We start from the raw sequence: 12,370 nt of genomic DNA on the forward strand, positions 1-12,370 counted from the left end.
CCACCTGTCGGGGTCACACTGAGCATGCCCGGCTGTGTCATGCATCCCTGAACTTGAATAAAGACAAAAACAACCAGAGTGAGGAAACACTGCCGTCAACTCTGCAGTGGAGAAACATCGACGACACCTCCGCAGCCCTTAAGGATTACCTCCGTACCTGCGCTGCAACACCCCCATCTTATTCCAAAATAACCACCCTACCCACCCCCCCTCCCTGATGGTAAAGTCCCTTGACTCAGACGGACGGATGGACACTGATGCTCCTGTTGGAAAGTGACAGAGTATATGTTTAACACAGAAGACAGACAAGGGAGTTTTAGTTTGATGGAGGGGGGGCTGGATTTAGATAGATGATGTTGTTGTAGGTAGGTTGGCCCCCCCACCCCGACTCTTCCTGTTCTCATGCGGACAGGTTTTCGTCTCTATCCTGAGGCGTTGATGTACAGCTGACTCTGCAGGATGTAGTCGATGACGGGCTGACTCAGGTAGTCCACCACGTGTCCGTCACCGTGCTGCAGGGCCAGTCTGCAGGGAGGGGGGGGCTCAGGTCACTTCATACATTTATCAATAAATCAGCTTTTCATTTTCCAGTAGACACTAAGAATAATTTACATGACCTAAAAGGCACCACCTGACCCCAGTCTGGGGGGCTGACTGTTTCTGGAGGGGGGGCTCTCCATTCTCCTGTGTCCAGGGCCACATTAAGTCTAATCATGTATATTTCTACCTGTAAATTGTAGAGGTTTGTTTCATTTAACCCCACCTGCTCTTGGTGGAGCTGACGATGGACATCGGATGGTTCATCACATCTTTTACCATGACGATGTTGTCCTGAAGCCGAGAACAGGGAACAAACATCAGATACTGAAGCAGCACATTTCTCCTGAGTACACCGTACAGCTACATGTCAGAGTGTTGCCGTCTGACCTTGTACTTGCGGAGAATAGAGGAATGATTCATAATCCTCTCTGTGTCGGCTCCGTCACGAGGAACCACCACGATTCCAAAGTCCCCGACGATCACCTCCATCTGAAAGCACATGGACCCTTTGACTACAGTCAGACTGGTCGTCAGCGTTGTTCCCATGAACACTTTGACTCCACATCATTTATAGAGGTTTATAATGAATGGGTTTATTAATAATTCATAAATGATCAACTGATGCTTTATAGACCATTAATGTCACCAACGTTTGGTCGACAGTTTCTGTTGAAGGACAGGAAACAACTCAGTCTTAGAAGAGATCTGTAACGCATTAGTAAGTTTTTCATTAATCACTAATAAATCCACTGATTAGAGCTTATGAACCCCTCAGAGATTGTTATATATTGTTTCTTTAATCACAGTGACACTTTGGCTGTTTCCATGTTCAGTACTGCACCTCAGTTGCTGACAGAGGAAAGTTTACTGCAGCTTTTCAGGATCACACAGAAAATCAGAGCCCAGAGCTGATCTGCACACACGCTGCATGATGCTTGGGTCTAGATAATGTAATTAGTCACAGGTCGAATTACTACATCACAGGAGGAACTGTGGCTGCAGCCAAAGACGGTTTTTATCATCATTTCACATTGTGAGTATCTTATCTTTGACACCAGAGACTTTTAAATGATCCATCAATTACTGTGAACAGATACACCAATAGAGTTGGTTTCTGGGGTCAACAGGGTTCCAACAATACTGCAGGCCTGTCTAATGAATTCATATTGGTTGTTAAAGGACTGATCTGTCCTTTGTTTGCTGTAAATCAGCAGCTTGAATCAGTGACGTCCTGCTCTGCATCAGAACACGCTGCCTTCATTAACTTCATTAACTTGCACATGAAGGCGGTGTCCACTACACAGTGCTGATGAGCACAGATGAACTGGAAATAACAGGAAATCAGTCCCGACTTACTGGAAGTTTGACTTAAATAAATGATCTGAGTATTTGTTCCACATCAGGAACCTGGATCTGGAGAACGCTGCTGCTTGTTAAGTGCATTAAAGAGATGTTTCCATATTGTTTCCTGTGTCAACAACATAGAAATGAGAGGAAAGAAGAAGGGGCGGGGCCACAGCGTGCTTACATCACTGTCCTTCCACAGGCCAGGGATGCAGAAGGACTCCAGGAGGTCACTGCCACACAGGAGCAAGATGCGTAACTCTACAGACGACAAACAGGCAGGAGGAAAGAGACACGTCCTCAGTAAACAGCACGTTTACTGGATCCAAACAAGACACAGCAGGAAGGAAACCAGAGCACACAACACCGAGTGTGTTCAGGATCAGGTGCTGAAGACACCACTCACCGATCTCCTCGTATCTCATCGTGGTGCCCAGGTTGGCGTTTTCATCTGATGGAAACAGGAAGCACACAGTGAGTCCACAGTTAGTCTGTGAGTGTGCACGGATCCATCAGATCCATCTATTGTATTTTCTTTTTGAACCTTGATTCGTTCCCTGTAGTCTGGCAGGCTGCTGATCTGTCCTTTGACATTTTATGATGTTAACTTGGGGTGAATGGATTTTTAATATTGACGTCACCAGGCTGGTGTCAAATCACCACCAGTGTGATGTGGAGACAAAGACCAGGGCCTGTTACTGCATCTACTCACCAACGAAGGTGAAGCGTTCGATGTGCGGACGGACGCAGCAGATTTTCCCCAAACTCTCGCTGATCTTCCCCCAAAGTTTGACTGAGCACAAAGAGGAAGTAGAAAAAGATACAGATGCTGCTTTTAAAGGTCAACTTAAATACGACTGTATGAACGAGAACATGATCAGAAACATGAAACTATAAAACACATCGAAAACAGATAAGAACTGTTTTCAGGATTCAGGTATTTAGAAGAATGGGTCTTATTTTATCAACTGATCATTAATTTGAGAGTAAAATCAAAGCAGCTGTCAGATGAATCCAGTGGTTTAAAACAAACTTACAGCAGAATGTTCAGCAGAACAATGTTCTGTTAACAGAACAGGACACCAGCTGCACGTTCCTGCTTTTAAAAATCAGTGAGAGCTCAATGAGTCACGAACAAACAGACTTTGACTCACCGGCGGTGGGCTTGTGATTCATGTTGCCGTGGTTCTGGTAGATGGGGGGAGGGGTCTGGTTCTGTGGCTGACCAATCACAGGAGTGGTTGATGGCGTGTTGACGTTGGACAGAATACAGCCGGTGACTCTCTGAGGAGACAAATGGAAGAAGGTTTAACGGAGCCTGGGGTGATTAGTGTTACCGTGGAAACCCACAGGTCCGGCTCGTTGATGTCTCACCTTCATCAGGTCGCGGTGATGCTCCAGCACGCTGCAGGTCGTCTGCCAGGTGTCCTGGTAACACTCCCAGGGGTCCACCCTGCATGTTAGAAACACTGGGGGTTAAATGTGTCCGAGCTCGTCTGATTTGTTCCTCTAAAAAAAGAGTTCATCGTAACGTGACACAACTTTTAATGTGAAGTGTTTCAGTGGAAACGTCACCTGATCCAGTCCGAGGACTGAACGGCCAGCTGACACATGGTGAGACGATGTCTGCTGGACACCAGGCCCTGCAGACACAGAGATTTACAGATGTGCACTCTGACTCTCGACATGTATAAAGCTGCTGCTGCTGCTGTGGGGACGTGGACGTCGACGTGGACTGAGTTTCCACACAGATCCTGTGATGTTGGTTTATCAGACTGTTGGGAAACGTGTGCAGAACGAACCCAAACAAACCAATCTGCTGTGTGAGCAGGGAGACGTCACTCATATAGCTGCTCTGCTCACCTCCACCTGTTCCAGCAGACGGTGGTTAGTACTGACTCTCTGTGACCTGACGAGTTACACGGCGAGTGAGTGAGTCTTAGTTCCTGCTTTTTCAGTCTTTGGTTTTTTAGATTCCTTCCAGATCATTAGGTTTTTGTTTCGTTGTTCATCACTCTATTATTTTGTTTTCGAGCTGCTGGGTTTTTTTCTTCTGTCTATGCACAGTGATTTTTAAACTAGTTTATTATTATTGTTTGTCCTTTTGTAAATAAATCTGTTGAATTGCTCTCTTTCTACCTTGTGTCTCTGCTCCTCTAGTTAAGACCTTTGCAGCACAGTAGACAACTGAAGTTCTTATCTTCCAGTGTCTAGTTATAACGTGGAGTTAGCATCCACCTGATGAGGCACAGCTCATTTCTTCGTGGACAGGCTGCCGCCTTGAGGCACCAAGGGTTCAGAGAGACTTGTCCAGGGACACTTCAAGAGGTGGCACCAACAGTGGCAGTTGTCTATGGGGACAACCACCCTACCAACTGATCCACGGTCACCCATTTCTGCTTAGCTCTAGTTTTGGTCTCCTCCAACACCTTTCAATCAATTATGAAAACATAAACTACACACAAACTAATACAGAGGATGTGTTTGTGTGTTTGTGTTCATCATCCAGCAGCTCAAGTGGCTGCAGGTCATGCTGGGGAAACTAAATCAAATCTCACTTGAAATGAGCAGCAACGATTCCTGATGCAGCTGAAACTGTGTTTCTGCAGCATCTATTATTCATGTTGTGTGTTTCTGTGCAGGCAGAGTGAAAGTAGGACAAGACCTTCATTAATTCCTGCAGGAAGCTCAGTGGAAACAGCAGCTGCAGCAGCAGCTGCTGAAACTCGCTGCATGATGTCAAACACACAGATAGACCAACATTCAACTGCTGTGTTGACATCGTGCTTAAATAAACAGTCTGAAGTTGAAAATGAAGATTTCTTTCATTACTTACAGGTTTTCCGTAGGAGTCGTGCACCGGAGAGATGATCCCTCCGATCACGATGAAACGTCCTGTTTTGTGCAGATATTCTCTGGCTTTTTCTGCAAAAACAGAGAAAAGGAGAAATGTTCTCTGATCCATGTCTGACGAAGCAGCAGAGTCCTGAAGGAAGACTGGAGCTGATCCTGAGCTCCAGCTTCTGTATCTAACATCTATCTGTAGTAGATTGATCATTATCGCAATATTGAATGTGTAGAGGAAAAGTGAAGCTGCACAAATTTACTGGTCCTGGAGATAATCAGCAGTTTCATTCATTCCCTCAGTCATCAGATGGACTGGTGAAGTGCATGCTGGGAAATAAAGTTGATGAACTGTGAGTGTTTCTGTGATGGAAGAGTTTAGTGTGAGACGTTCAATCCATCAATCACTGATCGATACATTCACGATTCATCAGAGGATCAGCTGAGACGCTTCACTGCTGCGGGTCGAGGTCATTTCTCTTGAACAACATCATTAAATCAGCTAATGACAAACAACTTTACAATAAAATATCATTTTACAAAGCGACATGTTGGTCTGGAGGGAGACGGACGGATGCTTCACATCGTCCAGAGACAAACACGCAAACAGAAACAGACAGTGATGGAAGAAAGCTTTCGATAGGTGAAGCTGAAATGATCCAGAGAACACGACCAACCCCTGATGGGCGTCTGTGGCTTTTTGATGTTATGTGTTTGGAGTCTAGCTGCTGCAGGTGTTCGGTGTCCGGATACAGAGAGACTAATGGAGAGAATAAATGGGTCAGGATGAAAGAACGTGGCTGCTGCGCTGCATCATTGAACAACTCAACACGGGTTTGGAAATGAGTTCAGTGTCACAGCATCAGCATCACAGACGTGGAGACGGCTCAGGAACCCCTGTCCGACGGTTTACTGCAGGACTAGGATCATGGAGGGATGTGGTCGTCCTCTGTGGTCTGAAAGGTCCCAGCTGGACTCAAACCATCACAAGATGATTTTCACACTGTCGACACCCGCTGTGCTCCTGCTCCAGAGCTCTACAGTAACCACTGTACTTCACTCTGAGGGCCACAGTTTATTGACAGCTGACTTTATTCTGTAATTTCATCATCGCTGAGTCACGTCTGAACACGGCCGGACGAACAGGTTGGTGGTGTAACGAGGCGTTCACTGACAGATACAGACACTTGTAGCTGCTTCACTTGAATCAATGCGATGCTGTTATTGATTAAATTCATATTCACGTGTCCAGAATCTTCTCTGTCGTGTCCTTCACAGCTGCTGTTTCCACCTCGCTGACACGTGACAGTAGTTCTGTTTAGTTCTGTTTCTGTTTGCTGACACCACTTTCTGTTTTTATGTGAATGAAACCTTCAGGAGCCTGATTTTAGGACTTTATATTATTGAATGATCGAATCTCAGGAACCTCCTCAGGTGTGACACTAGAAATTTAAAGTGAGTGGAGTTAGGAGAGTGTGAGTCTGGATCAGCTGATGGATCCACACTGTGGTTAAACTCACCTCACTCGTCTGGACCTGTGTTGTTTCAGTGTTGACGACTTTCATTTTCATTTATTGGAACTTTTCTTACATGTTATTTCAGGTGTATGTTCTGTGATCTATTACTGGTTCTGTTACAGTGTCGGAGATTCTGTGGTCAGATGTTTCCACAGCTGGAGGAGACAAGATGCAAACTGACATGATAGGTGCTCTTTAGTTAATAGCTCACCCTAAATGTATGTTAAATAACAGGTAATGATGGTTTATATGTTCTCGTTCATTAAGAGGTGTTTATTATATATTATTATATATATGTTACTGGAGTTATTAATTTAACCTGTTCAGATACTCAGATTCCTATTAATTTATTCATATTATTCAATCATCATTATCAATAAATGATGTAATCATGACAGAATCTGTTTAATCTTCACACAGGAAATGAAGGAATTCTCTAGATACAATAAAAACAGTGGTTTTAGGATCAGCTGATGTGGAGCAGAAAGCAGCAGTAGAAATCTTAAATCTGATCTGTGGTTCAGCTGGAGGCTTCCTGTTTGTTGTGCATCGTGTTTGTGTCGCTACACTCCGGATCCCGGAGGATTCATTTCTGGGCTGCGCCACACGCGGACTGAGGCCTAAAGAGCTGTGACACGAAGCATTTACGTCTTTTCCTCCGTTATAACGTGTTCCCACCGTGGTGAGCGGCTTCAGTGCTGCTCTCATCGTGTCCTTCTTCTGTTGTTGTGTTCAGTGTCTTCGTCTTCTTCTAGAATCGTCGTCCGTTTCAGCACCACCCTGCTGGACAGCGACACACACAACGCAACCGAACCTCGTTCAGATTTCAGCGTCTTATTTCGGATCCGTCAGCGCTCGTATTATTATCATTGGAGGATTTCATGTGGTCGTTATGTCCTAAAAACACTCAGCCAACCCTTCCTCCACCCCCTCCACCCCCTCCGCCGCCCTCACAGCGCAGATACTCACCGAACATATGGATGTGTCCCTTGGTGATGGGGTTGAAGCTGCCGCAGGACAGCAGGATCACATGAGTTTTGGTGGTTTCTGTCATGATGTTCTCGGTCTTTTGATGGTTTTCTCGCGTCCCGGTCCAGTCCGGTGCCGGTCCTGTGTGGTTGTGTGTTCACCGGTTGTTTGGAGCAGGCAGCCGCAGCAGAGAGAGAGAGAGAGAGAGAGAGAGGCTGCGGCAGGATGCTGGAGGAAGCAGCGTCAGTCTGTTAAAGAGACACTGACACAGCAGAGTCTGACGTTACTGCTGCTCTGATCACACTCAGACATCAGCAGAACAGAATAATACATGTAAAGATGGGCACTGAGGTGAGGAGCAGCTTATGAACCAACATATAACAACCACAGTCTGATGGAAACGTACAGAGGAGGAACAATAACACAGGGTATAAATACTCCATTACATTAGAAGTAATTTCATTAATCGTGCACCAACATGCTGAACCACTGAAACTGTCACTTTGACCACTGTTGATGTGCTCATACAGAACCGAACCCTAAAGAGTAAAATCAGACACAAGACAAGAGGCGGGTTAAGAAGTTACTGCAGTACCTACACATCCCACCACCTTGAGGCTCGCACACAAAATTTAAGTTTATTATTATTGTATTTATTATAAAGTTTATTTTCAATTCAATTCAATTTTATTTGTATATAACTTTTTAAATAGTGTAGAAATATAATGGAAAGGTTCTTTTTCACTATTACAAGAAAAGTTTGACCCCCTGAATGAAACATAATTATTAATTATTATTTCTGGAAATGTTATGTATGAAATGTTACATAAACAGGGTAACCATACTGTATATTTCTTCATAGTGTATATTTCTCCATGGTAACCATACTGTATATTTCTTCATACTGTATATTTCTCCATGGTGACCATACTGTAGATTTCTCCATGGTGACCATACTGTAGATTTCTCCATGGTGACCATACTGTACATTTCTCCATGGTAACCATACTGTATATTTCTTCATACTGTATATTTCTCCATGGTGACCATACTGTATATTTCTCCATGGTAACCATACTGTATATTTCTTCATACTGTATATTTCTCCATGGTGACCATACTGTATATTTCTCCATGGTGACCATACTGTAGATTTCTCCATGGTAACCATACTGTATATTTCTCCATGGTGACCATACTGTATATTTCTCCATGGTGACCATACTGTATATTTCTTCATACTGTACATTTCTCCATGGTAACCATACTGTATATTTCTTCATACTGTACATTTCTCCATGGTAACCATACTGTATATTTCTTCATACTGTATATTTCTCCATGGTGACCATACTGTATATTTCTTCATACTGTATATTTCTTCATACTGTGTATTTCTCCATGGTGACCATACTGTATATTTCTTCATAGTGTATATTTCTCCATGGTGACCATACTGTATATTTCTCCATGGTAACCATACTGTATATTTCTCCATGGTAACCATACTGTATATTTCTTCATACTGTATATTTCTTCATAGTGTATATTTCTCCATGGTGACCATACTGTATATTTCTCCATGGTAACCATACTGTATATTTCTTCATACTGTATATTTCTCCATGGTGACCATACTGTATATTTCTCCATGGTAACCATACTGTACATTTCTCCATGGTAACCATACTGTATATTTCTCCATGGTAACCATACTGTATATTTCTTCATACTGTATATTTCTCCATGGTGACCATACTGTCTATGTCTTCATACTGTATATTTCTCCATGGTGACCAAACTGTATATTTCTTCATACTGTATATTTCTCCATGGTAACCATACTGTATATTTCTTCATACTGTATATTTCTCCATGGTGACCATACTGTATATTTCTTCATACTGTATATTTCTTCATACTGTGTATTTCTCCATGGTGACCATACTGTATATTTCTTCATAGTGTATATTTCTCCATGGTGACCATACTGTATATTTCTCCATGGTAACCATACTGTATATTTCTCCATGGTAACCATACTGTATATTTCTTCATACTGTATATTTCTTCATAGTGTATATTTCTCCATGGTGACCATACTGTATATTTCTCCATGGTAACCATACTGTATATTTCTTCATACTGTATATTTCTTCATAGGTTATATTTCTCCATGGTGACCATACTATATATTTCTTTATACTGTGTATTTCTCCATGGTAACCATACTGTATATTTCTTCATACTGTATATTTCTCCATGGTGACCATACTGTACATTTCTCCATGGTGACCATACTGTACATTTCTCCATGGTAACCATACTGTATATTTCTTCATACTGTACATTTCTCCATGGTAACCATACTGTATATTTCTTCATACTGTGTATTTCTCCATGGTGACCATACTGTATATTTCTTCATAGTGTATATTTCTCCATGGTAACCATACTGTATATTTCTCCATAGTAACCATACTGTAGATTTCTCCATGGTGACCATACTGTAGATTTCTCCATGGTGACCATACTGTATATTTCTTCATACTGTATATTTCTCCATGGTGACCATACTGTATATTTCTCCATGGTGACCATACTGTATATTTCTTCATACTGTACATTTCTCCATGGTAACCATACTGTATATTTCTTCATACTGTACATTTCTCCATGGTAACCATACTGTATATTTCTTCATACTGTACATTTCTCCATGGTGACCATACTGTATATTTCTTCATACTGTACATTTCTCCATGGTGACCATACTGTAGATTTCTCCATGGTGACCATACTGTAGATTTCTCCATGGTGACCATACTGTACATTTCTCCATGGTAACCATACTGTATATTTCTTCATACTGTATATTTCTCCATGGTGACCATACTGTATATTTCTCCATGGTAACCATACTGTATATTTCTTCATACTGTATATTTCTCCATGGTGACCATACTGTATATTTCTCCATGGTGACCATACTGTAGATTTCTCCATGGTAACCATACTGTATATTTCTTCATACTGTATATTTCTCCATGGTGACCATACTGTAGATTTCTCCATGGTAACCATACTGTAGATTTCTCCATGGTAACCATACTGTAGATTTCTTCATACTGTATATTTCTCCATGGTGACCATACTGTACATTTCTCCATGGTAACCATACTGTAGATTTCTCCATGGTAACCATACTGTAGATTTCTTCATACTGTATATTTCTCCATGGTAACCATACTGTACATTTCTCCATGGTAACCATACTGTATATTTCTCCATGGTAACCATACTGTACATTTCTCCATGGTAACCATACTGTATATTTCTCCATACTGTATTCATATTTCTCCATGGTAACCATACTGTATATTTCTTCATGGTGACCATACTGTACATTTCTCCATGGTAACCATACTGTACATTTCTCCATGGTAACCATACTGTACATTTCTCCATGGTAACCATACTGTATATTTCTTCATACTGTACATTTCTCCATGGTAACCATACTGTATATTTCTCCATGGTAACCATACTGTAGATTATATGTTCACTAACTTAAAGATGTTCATTACACATTAATCTTTCCTCTTTTCTGATTCGACATATTTACGGTCATCAGCTCTCATCTGGAGTTTGTTTCTCTCTTCCTCCTCTTCATTCAGTCTCCTCCTCTTTTTCCTCCTCCTCCTCCTATCATTCTGTCTCTTACTTCTCCTCCTCCTCCTGTCTCCTGCTCTTCTTCCTCCTCCTGTCTCCTCTTCTTCCTCCTCCTGTCTCTTCCTCCTCCTGTCTCCTGCTCTTTTTCCTCTTCCTCCTCCTCTTCCTCCTCCTGTCTCCTCCTGTCTCCTCCTCCTCCTGTCTCTTCCTCCTCATGTCTCCGTCCTCTCTCCTCCTCTCCTGTCTCCTCCTTCTCTGCCTCCGCCTGTCCGTATCCTCATGTCGCCTCCTCTTCCCTCCTCCTGTCGCCTCCTCCTTCCCGCCTCCTGTCTCTTCCTCCTCCTCTTCCTCGCCTCCCGTCCTCCTCGTCTCCTCCTCTTCTCTCCGCCTCGTCTTTCTCCTCTTCCTCCTCCGCCGTCTCCTCCTTTCCGCCCTCTTCTCCTCCTCTTCCTCCCCTCTTCCTCCTCCTGTCTCATTCCTCCTGTCTCTCTCCTCCTCCTCCTGTCTCCTCCTCTTCTCCTCCTCCGCTTCCTCCTCCTGTCTCCTCCTCGTCTTCCTCTCCTTCTTCCTCCTCCTCGTCTCTCTTCCGCCTCCTCGTCTCCTCATCCTCTCCTCTGTCTCCTCGTCTCTTCCTCCCCGTTCTCCCTCCCTCCTGTCTCCTCCTCTTTTCCTCCTCCTCTTCCTCCTCCTGTCTCCTCTCCTCTCCTCTTCCTCACCTGTCTCCTCCTCGTCTTTCTTCCTCCTCCTGTCTCCTCTCTTTCCGTCCTCCTCTCCTCCTCCGGTCCCTCCCTTACTCCTCCTTCCTGTCTCCTCCTCTCCTCCTCCCCTTCCGCCTTCTTCCTCCTCCCTTCTCCTCCCTCCTGTCTCCTCCTCTTCCTCCTCCTTCCTCCTCCTCTCCTCCTCCTGTCTCTCCTGTCTCTTCCTCCTCCTGTCTCCTCCTCCTCCTCCTTCTCTCTCCTCCTCCTCCTCCTCCTCCTCCTCCTCCTCTTTCCTCCCCTGTCCTCCTCTTCCTCCTCCTCGTCCCTGCTCTTCTTCTCCTGCCCTCCTCTTCCTCCTCCTGTCTCCTCATCCTGTCTCCTCCTCCACCTCCTGTTTCCTCCTCCTGTCTCCTCCTCTCCTCCTCCTGTCTCCTCTTCCTCCTCCCCTCCTGTCCTCCTCCTCTTCCTCCTCCTGTCTCCTCTTCCTCTTCCCTCCTCCCCTGTATCCTCTCCTCCTCCTCTTCCTCCCTGTCTCCTCCGCTCTTCTCCTCGCTCCCTCCTTCCCTGCTCTTCCTTCCTCCTGTCTCCTCCTCTTCGTCCTCCTGTCTCCTCATCCTGTCTCCTCCTCCACCTCCTGTTTCCTCCTCCTGTCTCCTCCTCTTCCTCCTCCTGTCTCCTCTTCCTCCTCCTCCTGTCTCCTCTTCCTCTTCCTCCTCCTGTCTCCTCCTGTCTCCTCCTCTTCCTCCTCCTGTCTCCTCCTCTTCCTCCTCCTGTCTCCTCTTCCTC

At 44.2% G+C, this 12,370-nt stretch overlaps 1 protein-coding gene across 1 annotated transcript; it reads right to left on the reverse strand.

Moving 5' to 3' along the window:
- Positions 1-218: 218 nt before the first annotated feature.
- Positions 219-7,454, reverse strand: nmnat2 (nicotinamide nucleotide adenylyltransferase 2). The gene is made up of 11 exons (XM_026375050.1): positions 7,215-7,454; positions 4,721-4,809; positions 3,460-3,527; positions 3,259-3,337; positions 3,039-3,168; positions 2,597-2,677; positions 2,291-2,335; positions 2,069-2,145; positions 928-1,029; positions 764-831; positions 219-525 (listed from the first exon to the last, which is right to left on the reverse strand). Exons 1-11 carry the CDS (start codon positions 7,297-7,299, stop codon positions 423-425), a joined length of 927 nt encoding a protein of 308 aa, XP_026230835.1. The 5' UTR covers positions 7,300-7,454; the 3' UTR covers positions 219-422.
- Between the last annotated feature and the right edge of the window lie 4,916 nt (positions 7,455-12,370).

Source organism: Anabas testudineus, chromosome 17 (genome assembly GCF_900324465.2).
Source record: "Anabas testudineus chromosome 17, fAnaTes1.2, whole genome shotgun sequence".
Lineage (NCBI taxonomy): Eukaryota > Metazoa > Chordata > Actinopteri > Anabantiformes > Anabantidae > Anabas > Anabas testudineus.

What these genes read in the sequence shown, in the direction of transcription:
- nmnat2 (XM_026375050.1), bottom strand. Translation starts at nt 7,299, where the DNA reads ATGACAGAAACCACCAAAACTCATGTGATCCTGCTGTCCTGCGGCAGC. An exon ending in GGGACACATCCATATGTTCG is followed by an intron (nt 4,810 to 7,214) that starts GTGAGTATCTGC and finishes CTGTTTTTGCAG; the next exon opens with AAAAAGCCAGAGAATATCTG. An exon ending in GAATCACAAGCCCACCGCCG is followed by an intron (nt 2,678 to 3,038) that starts GTGAGTCAAAGT and finishes CTTTGTGCTCAG; the next exon opens with TCAAACTTTGGGGGAAGATC.